Here is a 24,115-nt window from a genome sequence, read left to right as displayed (position 1 = left end):
CAGGATCTTCCACAAACTCCAAAGGGTTCTGTTCCTTTTAAAGGTAACTTGGGGTTCTTTGCCCCTCTCTTTTAGAGTCCAGGGACCTTGTGAAATGGATTCTTCTGAAGGTTACCCCCCCCACACACACACACACACTAAGGTTAATTCAAGCTGTGGGGAAGGAGACGTGGAATCTGGTGATGAAGGAAGGAAATGCTGGTTTCTTCCACCATTGGTATTTGCAAAAATGCAAATGTTTCTGTTCCTCCCGTTGCGATGCAAATGAATCCTTGCCATGTGATTGCCAAATGACTCTGATGACACCTGGCTGGAGGCATCAGCTTTTCCTTTATATTGGAGAAAGCTGGTTACCAACTACCTTCACATTTGTATGGTTCCTTGGGCATTTACTGTACATAAACCATGCAAGAATATTACTGATCAGTGTTGTTAGTTTTCCAGTGACACATATCAGATACAGTTACATGACACATATCAGATACAGTTTATGACCTTTGTGAACTGGGGTATGCTGAACTGGTCATGTCGTTTGAAGCTTACTACCAGATACCAATGAGCCCCTTGCCCTCTTGTACTGGGCTGCTGTTAGGGTCACAATGATCTCTTGGCTATAATCAAAATACAGAGTTCAGGCAGTAAATATAGAACCCTTCCAAATCCTTAAATATTGACAATGTGCAAAGAAATATCTCTGCACGTGCCTTAATATTAGAAATGAGACATGAAAACTAAGTAGTACTTTTGTTCCATCTACAGTCCTTTTTGTGTACAAAAACTTACGAACAGCCATTACTGCAGTATTGTTCATTCATGCAATAAAGTTAAAAGTAATCTTTGCTAATGTACACTACTTTGCAATAGGCAAATGGCTTCTGTGATCCTTCCTGGGAGTGCCCGGGGTTGTGAGGCACCTCATTAAAACCTGTCCTTAGCATGAGGAAGCCTTGTCTGTGTCTGACAGGGGTCATCTCCCCAACTCTACCAGCCACAGGCCACACAAACATTCCCTTTGCAGGCTCCGCAGTTCCTCTGCAGATAAGCAATAGGCACACTCCAAACCCCAAGCACTCTGAGCTTTCCCCTGGAATGTCCAGCCCCTGTGCCACTAGACCGGGGTGGGCAAACTTTTTGGGCTGAGGGCCACATCTGGGTGGGGAAATTGTATGCAGTGTCGGGGCAGGGGGTTGGGGTGTGGGAGGAGATGCGGTGTGCAGGAACGGGCTCAGGGCAAGGGATTGGGCAGAGGAGGGGTGTGGGGTGTTTGAGGGGGCTCAGGGCAGGGGGTTGGGGTGCTGAAGGTGTGCGGACTGCAGCAGGGGCTCAGGGCAGGAAGTTGGGGTGCAGGAGGGATGTGGGGTGGGCAGGGGGCTCAGGCAGGGAGTTGGGGGGCGGGGTGCAGGAGGGGTTCGGGCTCCGGGGAGGCAGCGGCGCGCACCAGGGCCAGGGCAGGCTCCCTGCATGCCTGCCCTGGCCCCACGTGGCGCCACTCTGGGAAGCATATGGCACCATGTACCTGCATGGCCCCTGGGGGTGGGGGGCACAGGGCTCCGAATGTTGTCCTTGCCACGCCTCCAGGTACCTCCCCCGAAGCTCCCATTGGCTGCGGTTCCCTGTTCCTGGCCAATGGGAGCTGTAGGGGGCGGTGCCTGGAGGCAAGGGCAATGCAGAAAGCCCTCTGCTCTCTCTCCATCCTGGGGCCCTAGGGACATGGTGCCGGCCGCTTCTGAGAGCAGCGCAGGGCCCATGGCGCCATGGGGGGCAATTCTGCGGGCCGGATCCAAAGCCCTGAGGGGTCGGATCCGGCCTGCAGTTTGCTCACCCCTGCACTAGACAGTCACAACATTCACACATCTGCTACTCCCAAAGGAATATTCACACTAGTTTACCAGTTTCACCGCCGCATCATGGCTCCACTCAACTCACAGCACTTAGATTTGGATACTGAAAATAAGTATGAATTTATTTAACAAAGAACAGAGTTTCAAGAAGAAGCAAACAGACTTAAGTGATACAAATGTTTATATATAAAATAAAATCATAATATGCTTTCTTGAGCCTGAACTTAACTAACAAGTCATTCTCCTGTCTCATAAAAGATAGCTTGCCCAAAGTTTCTCTGCCAGGGTTAAACAGTCAGACTGGCTGTGATCTTCCATTCATAAGACACAACAGCTGGCAGCCTGTCCCCCCCCTCCACCCCTCCGCTGTCCCAGATATAGTTCATGATGATCCATTGTTTTATATTTGTAAACAGGATAACCCCTGCTGCTTGTTTGTTTCTATAGAGAACCTTCCCCTGTAATATCTTGATTAGCATTTTGTGCACTTGAGTAGTGTTTTGCTCAGGCTGTAAATAGGCGTTCGTTGTGAATTATACAATACTCAATTTACATATATCCAGACAGGTGGATAAGCATGTCCTGCCTGAACAAAACTTTTTATCACATTCTGGTGACCAGTCCCAATTCAGACCCTAACTTTTATTTATATAGATAGATATAGATATATATCTAACATATTTCCCTACATACGTTTCTCAATGATTAGGATGATCAGTGATGCAGGCTTTCAGTAGAGAACTTACATGACACCCTTTGATAAACTATTTTGTAGACCAAAGGGATCCCTGTAACCCTATGCACCCCTGTTCCTTCTGCTAATGGGCACCAACAGGTCCCTTGGTCACAGTTTTATATCAGGTAATTATGAATTTAGACAGGTTTTTAAAAATTCCTATGACATATCTAATATATTAAGATTAATGCAGAAGATCTGTTTTAATCCACATGTTAAAATACATTTTTCTATTTTACTTTACCTTGATGCAGAGAGACTGCTTTGGAAGATGTTAATACAAATTAGTGTGTTCAGAATTGTATGGAACCCACGTCCAAGCATCTTCCTCACGTGAACCATCACAATTTGTGTACTTGCTGGCATTCTCAGTAGAGACTCCACACAATGAATGGGTGGGAAGACCAAAATGCCCTTTCACACCTAGAAGTGATCCCCCCAGAATAGGGGTGATGCACATGGGTAGGGCAGTGAGGAGAAGCTGCCATTTCCAGAACCACTCCATATTGTAACAGGGCTCCAGTGGAAGCAGTGATATCACAACCTACTGACAGTGAAATTCATCAGATAATATATTTGACAATTTTTTTCTGCTATATTATCAGCCATGGTAAAGAGTTACATTAAAATAAATAAAAAGCAAATTGACAACATTACGTTTAAACAGAATGAACAGTAAATAATACACAACTGGGTTTTTTTTAATTATTATTATTATTCCTTTAAATTATATGGAGGTGGGGCCAGCACAAGTGTGTTTTACTTTGGTTAGTAACTTCTCAGAGTTGTAGGTGTCAAATAAACAATACAAGCCTTGTTTGTAGTTTGCTTTTAAGTCCTCAGCGTACATGCCCTGGGGTACAGACGCTATCCTTCCAGAGGAAGAGATGTGGAGGATGAATGGGATTGCCTTTGCTTGCCAAAAGGCACTCCTTCTGCTCAGGGAATGCCTCCACAGCACTTCTTGGCTCAGGGTTTGAGCAGCTAAGGTTGGTAGTTGAACCCATGTCTCTTTAATGGTATGGTAAATCCGTGGTTGTCAACTAGTGATACGCATACCCTTGGGGGTACACAGAGGTCTCCCAGGGAGTACATCTAGATATTTGCCTAGTTTTACAACTAAGCTACATAAAAAGCACTAGCAAAGTCAGTACAAACTAAAATTTCATACAAACAATGACCTGTTTGCACACCTCTATATACTATACCCTGAAATGTAATCACGTTTATATTCCGATTGATTTATTTTATAATAATATGGTAAAAATGAGAAAGTAAACAATTTTTCAGAAATACTGTGCTGTGACACATTTAATTTTGGTCTGATTTTGTAAGCAAATAGGTTTTAAGTGAGGTGTAACTAGTGGATAGGCAGGACAAATCACACTCCTGAAAGGGGAACATTTGTCTGGAAAGGTTGAGAGCCACTGTGATAGAGTATTAGGCTGCAGGATGAATAATGCTGGTTGGAAATTTTTCGACAAAACAGGGTTTTTTGGTCAGAAATGCCAATTTCTCAAAATCAAAATTTTTGGTGAGAAAGGGTCAGTTTCGACAAAACTTTCTATTCAAAACAAAAGAGAGACCTCCACCCACCACAAAATAGCCAATAGCTTGGTGCTTAGGGTTAGTAGTGCCCTAGCCACCAGGCTATTGGCTGTTCAGGACTGGGTCTCGCTCCCCTGTTGGAGCTGTTCCACTTTGTGTAATTAAATGTTCATTGGAGTGGGAACATGAACCTAGTGAGTGCCCTAACTACAGTAACTCCTCGCTTAACATTGTAGTTATGTTCCTGAAAAATGCTACTTTAAGCAAAATGATGTTAAGAGAATCCAATTTTCCCATAAGAATTAATGTAAATAGGGGGGTTTAGGTTCCAGGGAAATTTTTTCACCAGGCAGAAGACTATATTATATAATGCACAGTATAAGTTTGAAACAAACAATTTGATACCGTACACAGCAATGATGATTGTGAAGTTTAGTTGAGGTAGTGAAGTCAGAGGGTGGAAGAGGATGGGATGTTTCCCGGGGAATACCTTACTGCTAAATGATGACCTAGCGCTTGGCTGAGCCCTCAAGGGTTAACACGTTGTTAATGTAGCCTCACACTCTACGAGGCAGCACAAATGGAGGGAGGGGAGACAGCATGGCAGAGAGAGACAGAGACACACACTGTGTGTGAGAGAGAGAGACACGCATTGCCCCTTTAAGTACGCTGACCCCACTCTAAGTATATTCCCTTTTTAAGTAAATCAGCAAGTTGAGACAGCTGTGCTGCCAGCAAGCTCCCTCTGTCCTGAGCCCTGTCGTGTTCCCCCCTGCTCTGTGGAGATGTGATAAAGTAGTGGGGGGCAACAGCAGGAGGGGAGCGGGACACCCTGACATTAGCACCCTTCTTCCCCCCCTCCCCCGCCCCTGCACAGCAAGCAGGAGGCTCCGGGGAGCAGCTCCAAGGCAGAGGGCAGGAGCAGCACATGGCAGTGGGAGGAAGGACAGCTGAACTGCGGGCAATTCATAGCCTGCTGGGCGGCTGCCACACAGGGAACTTAGGGGAGCGGGGAGCTGATAGTGGGGCTGCCGATCCGCCCTGGTTCCAAGCCCCCACCAGCTATCTGCAACAGGCTGCTCTTCCTGCAAGCAGTGGACAAAGCAGGCGGCTGCCAAACAAGGCTATAAGGGAGCATTGCGCAACTTTAAACGAGCATGTTCCCTAATTGATCAGCAACGAAACAACGTTAACCAGGACGACTTTAAGTGAGGAGTTACTGTACTGGGCTATAGAGTCAGTCTCTCTCTGTCCCAGTGAATATATAATTATTTGTCCCCTACCCACTAAGCTATTGGCTATTCTGGGATGGTGTGTGCACTCTCTCTGGCTTTTCATGAAAAATGTTGTAAGGTGTTTGTTTTGTTCCAGGAAGAGTGGAAAAATTTTTGAAATGTCAAAAATTTTTGTGGGATGGGAAAACTTTCCTCTCCAGCTCTAAGGATGACTTAATTTTTTAATGATTCTTTCAAATCAACAATTGAAGTTTAGGGGAGGTATTCGTAACTTGTAATTCATGCAAGTGGAAATTGCATAGCTAATGTCTTTTCCAAGGTTTGTTTAATTTAATGTTAAGGGGATTCAGTAGGTTTTGCTATACATTATTAAAATGAAAGTCCATGAGCTGCCATGGGGGAGTTGGATAGGAGTGGAGGGGGCAGGGTGGGTTACCTTGTTTGTTGACTGTAGGCTGTTTTGTTGTATCACTTGGGGCCCCAAGAAGGGGGAAGAAACAGCTAAGAGGCCTCAGACGGAGGATTGAGCACTGGACCACAAGAAAGACACACTCCACAATGCCTAATGGGGTGGGGTTAATTTGAGTTATGTACGTGCGGTCCCCATACAGCTCTACCATGGACAGATTTGTGACAGGTACATGAATGCCTGGAGCATAGTGCTCAGCTAAGTTCCCTGTAAGCCGTATGGCCGCGCAGCAGCCTATTTAGCGCCATGCAAGTGCTCCGAGAACCCGGTCGGGGAAGGGGTGCACCTCCCCCAGCCCCCAACCTGCCATGGCTGGGGCGCCCCTCCTGGGCCTCCCCTGGCCCCAACTCTGCTGTGGCCACGGTGTCTGGACCTGCCGAGGTGGCGCAGCTAGGCATTGCCGGAGCAGCTCCAGGCACGGCTGGAATGGCGCGGCCCCAGCCATGGCTGGGGTAGAGTGCCCAGAGTGGCCTGGCCCCAGCTGCGGCTGGAGCGGCATGACCCTCCCGCAGCCTGGACCTGCTGGGGCTGGGGGAGAGGAGCCTATCCTGCAGCCCCAGAGATGCCGCTGCGGGGGAGGCGCCTCTCCCCCCTAGCCCAGGCACTGCTGCGGGGAGAGAGAGCTTGGGGGGAGAGGTGCTTTCAGCAATTCCGATTGGGTCAAAATTCATGGGGCAATCAGGATGCTGCATTAGCATCCCCATGTATTACTGCCTCCCCATTGCTTTCAGTGCAGCCTGTTAGGACTGCATGCAAACACACATGCTAATACAGACGGGCCAAGAACTCCACAGCCACCTCCGCCCATCCCTGGCACATTTCTGGACTGCATACGAACCTCCAGCTGTATTTTAGACAAATGTTTTCACTCATGGGCTACACGGGCTACATTTAGCTTACATGGACTACTTTTGTAAGTGGACTACATTCCACCTCCCTCCCCCTCATATGGTTCACTGTTTACATGAGCCTTGTTAAACCATTGGGGAGGGGTGGAACGGCAACAGTAACAGGGAAGGCTGTATAAGGTACATATTTTTAATATCCCTCCACATTATAGTAAGAATGTGTGAGCTTTTATTAAAACTTTTTTTAAATGCTTGTTCCACTGTTTGTACTTCCTGGTGTCCATTTTATATTCCAAAGCGGGGGGGGGGGGGGAGGGTTCCTAAGCCGCTGGCATGCAATCTGCCATTAGTCACAGCCATCTGTGGCTGGTAGTAATTTTTGCATTGGTTCATAATCCAGAAATCCCTCCCATTACTATATTAATAAAAACGCACATGGAGCTAGAAACCTACCAGGCTCTGGGGCAACTTCTGCCTCTTCTGTTTCTGTTGCCAGTTCCATGGCGGGCTGCTTCTCTGGGGAGACATCAAAAAACTCCTCTCAGTAAAGACCCAGGATGTGCTGCAGCTGCTCCAGCAGCAAAGCCTCCTTCGGGACTGGTTTCAGGAACAGAGTCATTTTGGTAGCATCATCTGGTCCTATACTAGATTCAGGGGTGAGAAGGTCGCCATCCTGGCTGACCAGGCTGTTGTGAAGCTCTGGTGGCTCTGTGCTTGGTGCAGTACCCAGCACCTGGTCATACCCCTTGTAAAAGAGGCTGTATGATGGGAAGTTTCCAGATGTGCAGTTTGCATCTCTGGTTTTCTGATTGTCTGTCTTGAGCCACTTCCTGCACTGGGCATGTGTCTAGTGAATCCCCAATGCTACCAGCTGCTTCACTATTTCCTGGGACACGTGGTAATTCCTGGAACTCTTGCTAAAATTTAACTTTTTGCTCACCTTGCACCAGAGATTCACCAAAATCTGGCTGTGCTCCTGTGATCAGGAAGCAGTGCAGCTGGCAAAAGACTTCTGGTTGGTGGCCATTGCAAACACAGGAGAAGGTTCAATGTGTCAGGAGCTCAGCGGTCAGAATAAAATGGAAGGGTTAAATGCTGAGCTACTGTACTTGAACAAAGAGAGTTGCTTCCATTTCCTGGGTGTCAGCTGGCTATAGAGAGGATAAAGAACACTGGCCCATGGAATTGTGTGACATCATTGAGAGACTCTCAGGTCCGAAGTCTGGGGGACCCAGGCCCGAGCTGTATCCCAGTGCAGAAGATGGAGTTTGGGCCTGAGCCGGATTTAAACCTTCCACCCACTGCAGGGTCCTGGGGGCCTGTACCCAGGCCTGACTCAGACAGAATTGTGTGTAGATGGAAGTGGGGTTTTGGTTTGAGCCTAAGTCTAAACCTGGGCTTACATTTCAGTGTAGACATACCCACAGGGAACCTTAATTTTAGTATTTTCTGACTTCTGAGTACTTGAATGTTCTTGCAACTTGGATGTTCTTCTAAGATAGTGTGTGGTTTTTTGATTTAATAGTCTATAAATGCATCTTGTGCTGCATTTGCTCACTTTGTAAATCGAAGATTCCCTAATGCCTGGGACATTAAAATGACTTCATTTTCTGCTTAGCAATTGGCAGATTTAACAGGGTTTTTTTTGTCATAATAAGATAGTATTTAATTACTATGGCTAGTGGAATACAGCCAGCAGGAGACTTGTGTTTGGAGACGCATCAGAAACATTTCACATTCAGAAGAGTATTAATGCAAAAGAAAAAGACAAGGAGTTCCTTCCAGCAGATCCTTATCCACATAAATGAAAACACTTGAAAAGTTGTAGTACAGCAGATGATATTATGATCCAAAAATTTTAATAAGAGGGTTAGAAACAGTGTTGGTTTGTACACTGGTTGTGAATTCATAATGCTGGAGACTGTTCCAAAGACTAGTTGCAGGGTATGTGTTTTTCAACCACATTTTTTCTTTAAAACTACCACACACACCACATGCTGAGCTGTTTCTCTGGTTTCTGTTGGGGCCATTAAAAAAATATGGAGGTTAAATGTATATAGTCCATAAATTTAGAGGTTCATCCATCTAGTACAATGAAGACTCCTTAAATTCTTAGCTGGCTACTGCACAAAGTGTACTTATCCGTAACTAGGTATTCACTGGGAAGGGTTTCGACATATGTAACAGAAGTGACCATATAAGCAATGTTCAAGTGGAAAGCAAAGATTGTAGGGGATTCTTAATGCCCAGAGTCAGTCTGATCTAGAAGGCAAAAGCCCAATAAAACAGCAGTGAACACTGCAGAACTAACCCAAATGCTCTCTTTCCTTCTTCCTTTCCCACTCTTTTGCATTATGCTACTTTTAACTTGCAATTTAATTTGGTGAGAAAGTAAAAAATATGTTTTAATTCAGAAAGGCTGGTATTCTTCTTTTCCTGGGGAAAAGATAATACTAGTGCTCAGTTTCTGTTTATTGGACTTCAGGTGAATGGGCCTCAGTTTAATCTAGCTCCATGCTTATATGACATTCAGCACTGTATTACCTGAATAGTGGAAGTTTCCTCATCAGTTTGTCTGCTACTCACTCTATTTCATTAGTCTGGTGTAGGATTATTTTCTTCATTCAACAATCATATAATTAAATAGTCCATAAAAGTGAATGTATTTAAAGTCATTTTATTTCTTGAACTAGCTTAATGTGATAAATTTGTTTTATTGGGCTCCATATCTCTTTAAAATCCACAGTATTCAACATTTTAAGATATCTGCCTTACTGTGTATGAAAATAACTCTTCTATAATTTGTGTTTTATTTATATTAACTCCACATAAAATTTTAACTGTTAAGGTAGAAAACTTGCGCATGGTTAACTCCATTCACAAAAATGTAATATAAATTTCAATAAGGCACAGAAATACCTTAAGTACAAAATATTTTCAGGCATAAATATATACTACTATCATGGTTTTGTTGTATGTTTCACAATAACAAATGGAGATTTAAGATTTCTGTGTTTGTCTTGACTGTTGAAAATTAATTTTAGAACCTCTAGATTTTTATAGTATCCTTAACAAGCAATTTATTTTCACTTTAGTTATAGTCACCATTAACTGATCATGGTAATGACTGATGTTTCTTTTTTCAGTGCCCCATGTGTGCAGTATAACTGAGCATGGTTGTGATCACTTCTGTATTAACACTCCTGGCTCCTACATGTGCAAATGTAAACAGGGATACATTCTGAACGCTGACCAGAAGACTTGCAGCAGTAAGTTATATTTTCTAACTTCTATATTTTTTTCTCATTCCCATGACACATACAAATGCTCACACCTTCAGTGAGGGGGAAAAAGAGGACTCAAGTGAGCATAAAACCGTTGGAGGTCTCCAAAACAAATTAGGTGGGGCAAAGTTTTGCCTCTTTTTTTGGTAAATGGAAAAGCTCTTGTGAGCCCTTCCAAAGCCTGTCAGCTTTAAGTTAATTTTTAAAAACTGTAGCATTGTACTGTAACAAAGTGAAATGGTATTTATATTTGTTGGTGTATGAAAGCCAGAGGGTCTTGGAAAGAACCAAGACAGGAACATGAGCATTTCCGTATCAGTTCTAACCAGCAGTCTACCTTGTCCAGTATCCTGTCTCAGGTCGTAGCCAGTACCAGATAGTATCGGAAAGTGCAATAACCCCCTCAGGACAATTATGAAATAACTTGAGGTTCTTTCTAACCCCTATATAAATCATGAGGTTTTATAGCCTTTCAATAAACTGTTTAATTCTTCTTATCTAACATAATTGTGGATGTTCTTGTTATTCACATAAATGGCTAATATATTTTTTAAATCTAAGCAAATGGCTTCCATGATGCTGTATAATGAGTTCCACTGGTTAATTATGCTTTGTATAAACAGTATTTCTTTTGATCAGTTTTACATTTGTTGCCTTTCGATTGAATTGAATATCAAATTGTTCTTATATTATGTGAGAGGGTAAACTGGGGGTGCCTTATTTACCTTTTCTGCACCATCTATCCATTTTAAATATCTATCATATTGTTTATTATGTGTGGTACCACGCACTATGTGCGAGGCACATTTTCACTCTTAAATATCTCCATATTAAATGAAACAGTCCCAGTCACTCCAGCCTCTCCTCATATAGAAGTCCTGTCAATGCCTCTAATCATTTTGTTGCCCATCTCTGATGCCCTTCTATATCTGCTATCTATCTTCTCAGAGAGGGGGATCAGAACTGACTACAGTACTCCAGGTGAGGGGACCAATTATTTAAAGATAATATTATATTATTTTGACCCATTCTTTGTTTACCCTATCATTTTGTTTGCTTTTTTGACTACCCTTTCACAATGAGATTTCACCTGTGGGGTCTCCCCTTCACTTTAACAAAACTTTAAGAATAATACTTTTTACTTCTACAGCTTTTTTCATTCAAGACTCTCAAATTACTCTGCAAATATAATGAACTAAACTTCACAATACACCCATGTACACTTTGTATTACTTCCCCTGCACTCTCATGTTACACATGGGGAAATTGAAACTTATAAGTTACTTGTTCAAGCTCATCCAGCATATAGGTATTGAATCCAGATCTCCTGACTCCTATTCTTGTGCTTATCCCATTCTTCCTTTTGATGAACATCAATTCCAAAATGTAGTTTAAATTACTCTGCTCTCCCAGTTTCCCTGTCTCAAAAAAGAAGCTTAGAAAAGGAAGTCTTCTGAGACTTGCTAATTTTTTTGTCACGATCACATCAGATAAATTATCCATGCTCTCACTTCTTCCACAGCTCTTCATTTTCACTGAACAAATGTATTTTTGAAGAAATATTCCCTCTCCCCTGGCCTTCTAGAATAGATCATAGTTCCTGAAAACTGTTTAAAATTCAGCATTTTTATTTTATTTTCTCTCACTTTCACACTGTTATCCCCCTCTCAAAAATATTGAACCTGATAACTCAATTTAATTGCTATTCATTTTTGCTTAAGATCCTTTCTTTATTAGCTCTTGCTGTTTTCTGTTATGTTATACACTTATGTATCACCAGAATCTCAACTGGAATTGCAGATTCTGGGCTCTATGGGTATGTCTGTACAGCATTTTGGAGTGAGCCTCCTAGCCCTGGTCAACAGAATTGGGCGAGCAGGGCTTGCCCTAGCATTCTAAAAATAGCTGTGTAGACAGCCCTTTGAAGTTGCAGTGTGAGCCTTCCTTGGCCAAGTCTGTTGACCCAAGTTGGAGGCTTATTCCAGAATGCTGACTCCTACCTGAAGAGATAGCAACCCTAGAGTAGTATTACTAGCACTCTGAGAGTAGGGTCTATGCGTTTGGGGTTTTTTTATGCTACCAGTTTAAATAGTACTATGCAATGCATTGATGACAACCCACATGGATTCTGAATAGAAAATCAGGTTGATTTCAAAATGCCAGCATAACCCTGTGTGAAATTAGTTGGGGCAATTTTTCACCTTTCTTTAAATTAACAAATGGGAAGTGGTGAAGAGTTATGTTAGGAGAACAGGATACAAAGAGCAGCTGGCGTATATCAGAAGAAGTGATCGTTTGTTTTCTTTATTGTGCCATTCTGCTGTTAAGAGCCCTTAAATTAATTGCAGTCAGCAAGGTTTTACTGACTTTAATGCAGACTGGAAAAGGTGGTAGTTTCCCTGTATGTATGGATGTCTTTTTAACTCCTGTATTTGATACATTTCATCATGAAACTGTTAAATTAACATACAGTTTTCACAGAATAATTTCCCATTAGAAAGAAGCACCTCTCTCCTGCATGTAGATCTTAAATGATCAATTTAAGCAAAAAAAGCCAGCCATTTCTAAGAGGACTTGTTTGCATGGCGAGTTACCATGGACACTGTACAAGGCAGTGAAATTCTGGAGTGCGGCTTGGCATATTGCACTTTCAAATAGTTGTACATCAAGCCTCACTCTGAGATTTTACTCCACTGTAGCAGGGTCCATACAGGATATTACTGTGCAGAAAGCTGGTGTGCTGAAGATTCACACCTGGGCTTGCCACTCAGTGACTTGCCATATAGACAAACCCAGAGGATTAGGGAAAAATGCATTCTTTTGCCCATATAAAAAATTCTTACAATTATTTTGTTGACTCGTGTCTGTTTAGAGGATGAGAGCCTACTACTGCTACCATTTACTTGGTTAGTTCAAGTGCCAGAGGTCTGTTCTGAAGATCGAAAGGTTCCAAGCCTGCTGATTTGAACCATGTGGGAGTCAATATTCTTCCATGTGATAGAATTTCTGTTTTTTTTAAATCTAGAAAATTGTACATAACGACATTAAAAGAATATTATGTTTGCAAATTCAAGCCCTCAAAAGTAAGAAAATGCCAGTATTACCGTTTCCTGTGCAATGATTTCAATTTGTAAAATGGGAAAACAATTCCATATTCCTCACAGGGATGCTGTGAAGATAAATTGATTAACGTTTGTCAAGCACTCAAATATTATAATGATGAGTGCCATAGGAAATAATCATTCTGTCTTCAGAGTAAGGTTTGGATAGTTTGCAGTAAATAAGGCATTGGGACCGCATGCTGAACAATGAGGATAAAATGATATAGTGAATAGCTAGTTGTTCAGTGAGTATCATGCACTGAATGAGGAGGGATCTTGTGGAAAGAGAGTTTATGATCATGTAATTAAAGACTGTCTCACAGTGAGGCTTGGAAGAATTAACTTTTTATCGGTAAATGTTGATAAATGTCTATTTCACCGTACACACACAAACAGATGGAAAAATATTTCCATCGATGATAACTGAAATTTACAGATAGGCAAAGTAAGAAAAATGCTTCTTGAGACTTTATTAGAGCTTGATTTAAGGCTGTTTACTTTGTATATTTTGACATGCGATGTTAACAGTTTGTTTTAATAGTTAAAAAGCTTTAACTTTTAAAATCTCAACATATACTGTCATTAAATAAATATTATCTCACCGCCCCCCCAAAAAAACTGTGCAACTGTGAAAATTTAAATACGTAAAATAATTTTAAAAAATGCTTAAAAATAAACATCAATATTGATCTCTTGAAATTATGCAAAAATAAAAATTATTTCTGCCAACCTACTCAGAATGCATATACACAAGGGGTCTGAATTATTGTTCCACATGCATTCTTAATTCTGGCACTTTCTAACTTTTGAGTGCTTAATTCTGCAAGTTTAACAGTCTTTTAATGTAGTTTTTATATAAGATCACTTAAACTCTGGCCTCCTGGAATTACGTTTTCATGTAACATAAAGCATTGCATTTCTCTTCTTAAACTGAATACAAACACATTCTGAAGTGCTAAATAGAATATTTCTTGTAATAAATGCTGAAAGTATTAGAAGAAATCATTCTTTATAGAGTGACAATATTGAATTTCTGCTTTGTTAATATTAATGAGTTTTATAAAGCTGATGATGAAGTATAATTTACTGTAAGAGATTACCACAGCAAATCCAAGGCATCAGGGTTCTGAGTCACAATGCTGCACTCCAAGTTTTTCAGAACCTCATGGCAATAGTGGGGATAAAACCCTATATGTCATCCTGCTACAGAAGCTCAGATCACTTCAACAAAGGATAGCCACTGTCACCAGTATAATGTCTAGGACAGTCATTGGACTGTTCTGATTACTGAGCACATTTACAAGTTAATTAGAATACAAACTATTGGCTTCTTTACTCAGGAAAACTTTATCTAAAACAAACAGGAGTTTTGCCTGAGTAAGGAATACAGGACTGAGCTCTGTAAAACAAGTTCTCAGAGAAACTTAAATCCATGGATTAGTGCATGAGGACGGAGGTGTCTTGTAAAACAGCACAAGCTTTAAAGAATACATGGTGTGTTGGTGTGTATTTAGGAGGAATATAGTGGGATCACTGTGGTACATCAACCCTTTTCAGATACAGTACTTGGTAGCATGCCTAATGTAGCACAACTCAAAGGCAAACATAAATGGTGCATGAGCTGCTGGACCCTATGGGCTCCAGCTCCTGGTGGGTTCATTGCAATGCATGGCTCAAATAAAAATATGATTGACAAGAGGTGGCAGAATAGGTCACAAATACGCTAGGTATGCTAGTTTCAATAGTTGCAATGAAACGACAAGAGTAGTCCCTAGCTTGGCTCCTAGGGGACATCCAAAAGAAGATATGGGTTCACCTGGCCACTGGTGCCCCTCTTAGTCCACTCCTCCCCTTTGACTAGAGGTAATTATGTATCCTGCACGTCTCCCGGTCAGGGTGTAGTCCTGGGGTAGGTCTCATTGGGGACACCTCTGCGTTGTTCCTCTATGCTGATCCAGCAGCTCCTGCCCTGCCCCCAACAGAACACTGTTCCCCCTGTGCTTGGGTGGTGTCCAACTCTGGGGCAGCTGTAACATTCCATGCGCCAGCTCTCATAACCCAATTGCCTTCAAGTGATGCACTGCACCTATGACACCTAACCCACTCTTGAGCAACCATCCTCCCAAATGCCATGAACCTTTTCCTTTGTTCTGCTGTCCTATGACTGCTCAGCGCATTCATCGCAGCTACAGCATTTGTAATATTGAGGCCATCCATATAAACTTGCCTGCGACAAGAATTCTGGTGCCCTGTTTACAAAAGCAGCAGTAGAAGGTAAAATACTTTGTAAAGCTTAAAGGAAATCAAGAGAGTAGAAAATATCTTTCTGCATGTCAGCAGCTAACAATAAAGTGATGGCTGTTCAGAAATTCTCAGGATTTCTCTAGCATGATGTGAAAAGTCATAGCTCACTGTGTGACAGAACTGTACCTTGTTAGTTCATAAAATCACTGACTACTGTGTATGTTGTTTTTACATTATGTTGAAATATGTTGCAGAATGAGGGAGAGCTGTAGTCTGAGCAGGGGTCTAAAGCAAGAACTCCTTCTCTCCATATCTTCAGACAAATCACCTAACCTCTATGCTTTAGCTTCCTCCTCTGAATCATATATTGAATCAACAGTATTTGCACCTTTTTTTCCCTTAATGTTTCACAGATATTTGCACAAGCAAATATTGGTCCTGTGACTGTTTGAGGGAATTTTGGCCCACTAACCAAGATTTGTTTAATCAAGAAGTAAAATGTTTTAGAAACTAAATTGAATTTTGAGAGAACAGAAGTAGTTTATAAGTGTTATCTAATCAGGGAACAGAAAAACAAAACAAACAGGAAAAAAACCCATGATTTTCGTGACCAATCACATAACTTGAATAGTGAATTCTGACTATTTACTAATCAAGTCAATACCTGCTATAAATAGTTGGAGAGCAGTCCTTACACTGGGATTTATTTCCATTAATTATTTGTCAAACAATTTTGAAAAACTCACAGGTCTGTAATAACAGTGACACTTCACAGACAGAAACATATACCAAATTAATTGTTCATGAAAAATAATTTAACCAGCACAGGCTCCAAAGGGTGTTCTAAGGATTAATTAGTTAATATTTTTCTTTTTTCTCCTCTTTGTTAACAGCTATGCAGGAGGGTGAGAGTTGAGGTGGATATATTTATGGGCGGTTCTATGGTTTATATTTATTTTGTGATTATTAATGTATTAGATAGATGCCCAGAGGATAGGCACCTTTTGTTGTATTTTATACATTTCAAGAAATAATAAATATTTGTAACATGCTTTGAAGATTAAAAGTGCTACTAGTACATAAGTGCTAAGTATTATTATCTGTTCACTCAGGGACCTAATACATTTGTAAATATGTAAATAGCATTAAATTGGCTATAACTGAAAGGTTTGGGAGCTTTCCCTTGGACAATCTTGACATTCTGCATTAAAAACTGTAATGATGTAACTGCATTGTACTTGGATTATGCATCTCTCTCACTCTCTCTCTCTCTCTGTGTATATTACAATGGGTAGCCTGTAAGATAAAGATATATCTATCTATCTATCTATCTTACAGGCTACCTATTGTGTTGTCATTTTGCGGAGAAGCCAACTGTTATTTCACAGAATAATATTTCCAAAACAGTATCCTAAACTTTGAAAAGCATTAATGTTTCTGGTTTAACTTTCTATTTCTAGAAAATAACTGTTTTAACAAACAATGTTCATATTGCATTCATTTTACATTGTATTTGTTTATTTAAATTAATCCCTCACATTGTTCTTGAGCTATATATAGATCATCATGTTCATATATCAAATGTACTAAATTAAGCAGTGTAGCTGATCTACATTTTTCTATTGAAATGTTACGTAAAAACAAAAAGAGCTTTTTTTCAAAATAAGTAATTTTTGTGAGATTTTTTATTTTAGAAATTTTCTGTGTTTTTTCTGACAAAATTGAAAAACAAAAAATATGGGCCTTTTTCTCAGTTTTTGGTTTTTCTCTTTATTGGTTTCCTTTTTCCTTTATCTTGTCCCCCTTTTGCCAGTGGCAAAAGGGAAAAGGGAAAAAGTTAGAGGAGGGGGGAAGGAAAAATGTAAAACCCAAAAATGAAAAAATGAAACATTGATTAATTTCAGACACCTGCTGAACTTATTTCTATTTTTTTTCCAAAAACCTAAACAAACAAAAAAAACCAAACTTTTATTTTTCGTCCAGTCCACTAGGGCATGATCCTGTCCCATTCAAGTAAATGGAGTTTTGCTAATGACTTCAGTGGGTGCAGGATCAGGCGCTTAAGCAGTATGAGTTCACTCTTGAGAGCATAAATTTTTCAAACCTTGTCCTGGAAACGTGCTCCTCATTAAAATGTGTCATTCTCTGATGAGTTATTCATATCTTCCTGAACAGCATTTTCAATATATAAGCCTATGCAATATAGAAGGTGAAGGAGTCTCATATTCATGTGATGGTTTTTTGCAGCCCAGGACCTATGTGCTGTGGAGAAACATGCCTGTGAACAGATCTGTGTGAACACACCTGGGTCCTATGTATGTCAGTGTTATGATGGCTATGAGCTCGATGAAGGTGGAAAGAAGTGTATCAGTAAGTATTATCTTAGAAATTCCCATTGGCTCACAAGCCAAAGAGGTGGGAGACAAGATTCAGTTTTGGGGGGCTGGTTTTTGGAGGGGAGAGAGTTTGACACAAACAACCTGATTAATTTTGTTCCAATCCCATTGACTTCTGTGACTAAATTTTGCAGTCAGGATAAGTTAATTAGTGTGAAAGATTTCTACTTTTTCAGTACAAATAAATGTACAGTACAGCCACAAGCCTTGATAGGAAACTCTCCTTTCTCACACAGATTTTAAGCACAATATATTGCATATAGATATTGCAACCCTATTGTTGTTAGGGTTTTTTTTTCAATGAACTCTGAAATAGCAAAAAGGTGAAAAATTGCCCCAACTAATTTCACACAGGGTTATGCTATTCAGAATCCATGTGGGTTGTCAGCAATGCATTGCATGGTACTATTTAAACTGGTAGCATAAAAAAACCCCAAAAGCATAGACCCTACTCTCAGAGTGCTAGTAATACTATTCTAGGGTTGCTATCTCTTCAGGTAGGAGTCAGATCCTGGGAAAATCTGGGAGAGGGTGGACATTCCTTGAAACATCTGTTTCCATGCCAGGGTATGCTGAGGAGGTTTTCCACATCTGCTTCCAAGGGGTGGCACTAAAAGATCACTGTGTAGTGGTTTGTTGTGTGAGAATCAAGTTATGGGTGGATTTTGGGTGAGGCACTGGGAGAATTGCCCCCCCCAAACTGCAAGCCTCAGGGAGTCAGTAGTCTGCTATATAAAGAGTTCTGCAGAGGAGACAGGAGACTGCTCCGAGCTTATGTCCTTGAGGCAGGCAGGGAGTCAGAATTTTGTTTATAAACAGAGTGATGAACAGGTGATTAAGATAAGGAAGGGCTGTTAGGATGTTTCCTAAAGTTAAATATCTGTTCCAAGCTCGATGAACTGCAAAAAGTAAGTACCCTAAATGATAGAAAGTAATTGTAGATTCAGGAATCGGGACAAGCGATGCAGGAAGTGCAGCTATGCCAATGAGACACTACCCCACGTCCTGTGTAGCTGCAAGCCCCATTCCAGAGCTTGGCAGCTGCGTCATAATGCCATTGAGAATCGCCTAGTCAGAGCCATCCTGCCACCCATAAGGAAGGTGGCCGTGAACTCTGCCATCCTCGGAACGGACAGCAAACTGCAACCGGACATCGTCATCACCAACCTGGACCAGAAGATCATGATGGTGAACGTCACAGTGCCCTTCGAGAACAAGACCCTGGCCTTCTGTGATGCCCGAGCTCGAAAGGTGGAGAAATATGCCCCTCTGGCCGAAACCTTGAGAGCTAAGAGTTACCAGGTTCAGACACACGCACTGATTGTCAGAGCCTAAGGTGCATATAATGAGAGAGTGATGAGAGAATGTGGAATCGGTCAGCACTATGCTCGGCTGATGCGGCAACTCATGGTGTCAGATGCCATCAGGTGGTCGAGAGACATCTATATAGAGCACATCACCAAACATTAGCAATATCAGGTGAGATGAGCTGGAGTGCCGATGAGAAGCAAAATTGGAAAGTAACTGAAATACTTCCCTGATGGATTATATTTTCTAAATGGACAACCTACCCTAAATTCTCAATTACTGATGGACAGTTTTCACTCGTTGCTATATTTGCTTTCCACAACCAATTCTGTATAACTTTTCATGAGCGATGTACCTGAATACTTGAATGCTAATATTTAAACTGTATTCTTAAATTTATTCACGTAAATTTGGGTTATTGCTGATTATGCACTTTATGGATCTTATGACTTTAAAAACAAACTTGTATTTGTGGATAATCTAAACACTATACCCAGATGTACAGCCACTCTTTTCTTAACCTGTATACTATATAATTTTTTAACATTAGCTTTAATAACATTTTCTACAGTTGTTTCAGTTGTATTCAAGAGGAAGTAACAAAGTTATTAATATCTTTCTTTGAGAAGATAACTGATTTTTTTAGACAAAGAAATGCAGTAGATCTAATCTATCTGGATGTCAGTAAGGCATTTGAAATAGTTCCACATGAGAAATTATTAGTGAAACTGGAGAAGATGGGGATTAATATGAGAACTGAAAGCTAGATAAGGAACTGATTAAAGGGGAGTCTGCAATAGAAAACCTACCTTATGAAAGGAGACTCAAAGAGCTTGGCTTGTTTAGTCTAACCAAAAGAAGGCTGAGGGGAGATATGGTTGCTCTCTATAAATACATCAGAGGGATAAATACCAGGGAGAGAGAGGAAATTAAGCATCAATGTGGACCCCAGAACAAATGTATATAAACTGGCTATCAACAAGTTTAGGCTTGAAATTAGGCGAAGGTTTCTAATCATCAGAGGATTGAAGTTCTGGAGCAGCCTCCCAAGAGGAGCAGTAGAGGCAAAAAACCTAACTGACTTCAAGACTGAGATTGATAAGTTTATGGAGAGGATGGTATGAGAGGTCTGCCTACAATAGCATGTGGCCCATTGTTGACCGCCTGTAGCAAATATCCCCAATGGCTGGGCACGGGACACTAGATAGGGAGGGCTCTGAGTTACTACAGAGAACTCTTTCCCAGGTGTCTTCCTGGTGGGTCTTGCCCACTTGCTCAGGGTTTAACTGATCACCATATTTGGGGTTGGGAAGGAATTTTCCCCCAAGTCAGACTGGCAGAGACCCTGGTTGGTTGGTTGGTTGGTTGGTCGGTTTGTCTGTTTTGCCTTCCTCTGCAGCATGGGGCATGGGCCACTTGCAGGTTTAAACTAGTATAAATGGTGGATTATCTGTAACTTGCAGTCTTTAGCTTCAGAGGGGTAGCTGTGTTAGTCTGGATCTGTAAAAGCGGCAAAGAGTCCTGTGGCACCTTATAGACTAACAGACGTATTGGAGCATGAGCTTTCGTGGGTGAATACCCACTTCATTGGATGCATGAAGTGGAAATTTCCAGAGGCAGGTGTAAATATGCAAGCAAGAATCAGGCTAGGGATAACGAGGTTAGTTCAATCATGGAGGATGAGGCCTTCTTCTAGTAGTTGAGGTGTGAACACCAAGGGAGGAGAAACTGCTTTTGTAGTTGGCTAGCCATTCACAGTCTTTGTTTAATCCTGAGCTGATGGAGTTAAATTTGCAAATGAACTGAAGCTCAGCAGTTTCTCTTTGAAGTCTGGTCCTGAAGATTTTTTGCTGCAGGATGGCTACCTTTAAATCTGCCAGTGTGTGTCCAGGGAGGTTGAAGTGTTCTCCTGCAGGTTTTTTTATATTGCCATACCTAATATCTGATTTGTGTCCATTTATCCTTTTACATAGGGACTGTCCAGTTTGGCCGATGTACATAGCAGAGGGGCATTGCTGGCACATCATGGCAAATCCTCCCTGATAGAACTAACCTCGTTATCCCTAGCCTGATTCTTGCTTGCATATTTATACCTGCCTCTGGAAATTTCCACTACATGCATCCAACGAAGTGGGTATTCACCCATGAAAGCTCATGCTCCAATATATTTGTTAGTCTATAAGGTGCCACAGGACTCTTTGCCGCTTTTGCAGTCTTTAAACCATGATTAGAGGACTTCAGTAACTCAGAGTTTAGGGGTCCATTACAGGAATGAGTAGGTGAGGTTCTGTGGCTTGCAAGGTGCACGTCAGACTAGATGATCATGATGGCCACTTCTGACTTTAATAAGTGTATCTGAGAAAGAATATACATTACAATTTTAAACCTAACCAGTGTCCCTTAAGTGACTTTCCATAAGATGTTAGAACATGTTAGTATTAAAGCTGAGTAGGTCTAATATTTAATTTTCTTGCTTGATATAGAATTAGATTCAGTGATGCTGTCAGATAATTTCTAAGTTATTATCTGCAAAAAAAAAACAAAAAAAAAAACAAACCCTAGAGTTTTCAGTTATGTAGCTCCTGGAATCATGGTGAAAGTTGCCCCCTGCTAAAAAAAACCCAATCTGAAATGGTGCCCCTGTGGGCAGGCACAGAGTTTTCCCTCTTTCCCCCCCCCCCAGTGGCGGATTTATGATTTTGCTGCCCCTAGGCCCTGAAATAATTGCCCCCCCAGCAGCTCCCGGCCCCCCCCCGCCGCAGCTCACCTCCGCTCTGACTCTGCCTCCTCCCCTGAGTGTGCCACTGGGTCCTGCTTCTCCCCGCTCCCTGCCAGTGCTTGTGCGCAAAACAGTTTCGCAAAGGAGGGGGGAGAAGGGGGGAACACGGCTCGCTCAGGAGAGGAGGCAGGGCCAGGGCGGGAATTTGGGGAAGGTGACCAATAGGGGCAGGGAGGGGGTGGGGAATGGGGGGCGGGACCAGGGGTGGAGGGCGTGAACCGGCGCCTGGGGAAGCAGCCTCTGGCTGCTATATATAAATTTGCCGGCTTAGGCGTTAATACACCTCTGCCCCCACCACGCACATGGCCCCATTGGCCTGACTGGAGCCGCCCCCAAAATATAGAAGTCAAGCTATGCCTATGAATTAAGTTTGTCTGTAGAATGTGTTGGTTAAGCTTAGTTCCCTTAAAGAAACTGTGCCTCTAATTCATACCGTTGGCAGTAAAGAAACAAACATAGGCCCAGGGTACTGCAAGATGAAAGCAAGAGAATGAAAATTCAGGAAAACAAATATTAAATGCGAAACACAATCTTGTCCTCAAAACTTTGTAAATAACTCATTTTCACTTCTTCCATACTTATGCCACAGTATGTTTTAGGGTAATCTAGCTCTTCAGGCTATTTCCCTTCTCACAAACCTTCTTTCCTGGTCTTATATTTCAGGAGAATGTCCTGTTCTGGTATCTTCTGTTGAAGAACTAATAAGTGCTAGATGTTTGCCTTTGTCTTCTTGGCCTTGGTTCACGAAAGCACTTAAACACATGCTCCAAGTTAAGCATGTGCTTAAATCCCATTGAAATTAATGGGATTTAAGCAGATACTTCAAGTTAAGCATGTGCCTAAATGCTTTTCTGAATTGGAGCCTAGGCCCCTACACACAGTCCCACCACAATTCTTCTCAAGTTGTAAGAAATAACAAGTTCCCAAAGCTGTACCTTCTTTCCAGCTAAATTCTTGTCAGTTTAAAGCCCCATAACACAATGTAATCTGCATCTTGACAGCCCACTTAAGTAATTTCTTAGAATGCCCTAGGAAGCAGGATAATATTAGTTCAGTATGTAAAATAGGTAATTGCCCATACCAAGGGGCATTTTTCATGCCATTTCCCATTTTGTTTTTTATGAGAGCTATGTTGTATGTGCCTTTTGCAGATGAATCAACTGTGTGCTTAGTCCTTTGAAATGTTTCAATTACTCTTGGTCTCATGATTTAAATATGAGAATGCTTACTTGCCTCCGCATTTTTCTTAGCTCATTGTATTGTTTTGTTTTGTTTTCCTGGATTTGCAACTTTTTGAAGATATAAAGCATATGAGTTTCACTCTCACCCATAAATAGATGTGGATCAGATCCATGTCTGGCTTTTTAGAGGACATGCATCTGCTTGTTTCACAATGTCTCAAAATGCTGCAGAATTTTTTCATGCTACATAACTGTTGCTTTTCCATAGGTCCTATGTCTCAAGTACCATTTTATGTTCTTGTCCTCTGAAGCTGGATTCTTTCTAGCTGGCTTCCTGTATACAACAGGCCATAGAATTTCACCCAGTTACCCCTGTGTTGAGCCCAATAACTTGTCTGACTGAAGCATATCCTCCAGAATGGCCTCCAGTCTTGATGTGAAGATATCAAGAGATATAGAATCCATCATTTTCCTTCGTGGTTTGTTCCAGTGGTAAATCACGCTCACTATTACAAATGTATGCCTTATTTCTAACTTGAATTTGTCTGGCTTCAGCTTCCAGCCATTTGTTCTTATTATATCTTTCTCTGCTGAATTAAAAAGCCCTTTAGTACCCAGTATTTTCTGCCCAACGAACTTATTCGAGATAGGTTTCAGAGTAGCAGCCGTGTTAGTCTGTATTCGCAAAAAGAAAAGGAGTACTTGTGGCACCTTAGAGACTAACAAATTTATTTGAGCATAAGCTTTTGTGAGCTACAGCTCACTTCATTGGATGCTCAAATAAATTTGTTAGTCTCTAAGGTGCCACAAGTACTCCTTTTCTTTATACGAGATAGTTAAGTCACCTCTTAATCTTCTTTTTGATAAACTAACCTGATTGAGCTCTCTAAGTCTCTCCTTGTAAGGCATTTTGTTTCCAGCCCTGGTATCATTTTTGTGGCTCTTAATTTCACTTCTCCAGTTTTTCAACATCTTTTTAAAAATGTCATCACCTGAACTGGATGCAGTATTCCAGTATCGATCTCACTAATGCTGAATACAGAGGGCTAGTGGAGCTTGTGGATATATATCTATTTAAGCACATAAAAGATTCAATTTAAGTTTCTCTGAATCAGAAAAGTGGTTACATTAACTAACCTATATAA

The 24,115-nt window shown here is 41.4% G+C and overlaps 1 protein-coding gene across 9 annotated transcripts in view; it reads left to right on the top strand.

The window, feature by feature from the left end:
• MATN2 (matrilin 2) overlaps nt 1-24,115 on the top strand; it is a 122,647-nt gene that overhangs the window by 47,740 nt on the left and 50,792 nt on the right. For all 9 annotated transcript variants that reach the window (XM_043507560.1, XM_043507558.1, XM_043507561.1 and 6 more), the window contains exons 4-5: nt 9,824-9,946; nt 17,554-17,676. In XM_043507560.1, the coding sequence (XP_043363495.1) occupies nt 9,824-9,946; nt 17,554-17,676 (246 nt within the window). The remainder of the gene's footprint in view (nt 1-9,823; nt 9,947-17,553; nt 17,677-24,115) is intronic.

Source organism: Dermochelys coriacea, chromosome 2 (genome assembly GCF_009764565.3).
Source record: "Dermochelys coriacea isolate rDerCor1 chromosome 2, rDerCor1.pri.v4, whole genome shotgun sequence".
Classification (NCBI taxonomy): Eukaryota; Metazoa; Chordata; order Testudines; family Dermochelyidae; genus Dermochelys; species Dermochelys coriacea.
Note: the sequence above shows the minus strand (reverse complement) of the source record. Positions and strands in the feature narration are given on the sequence as shown.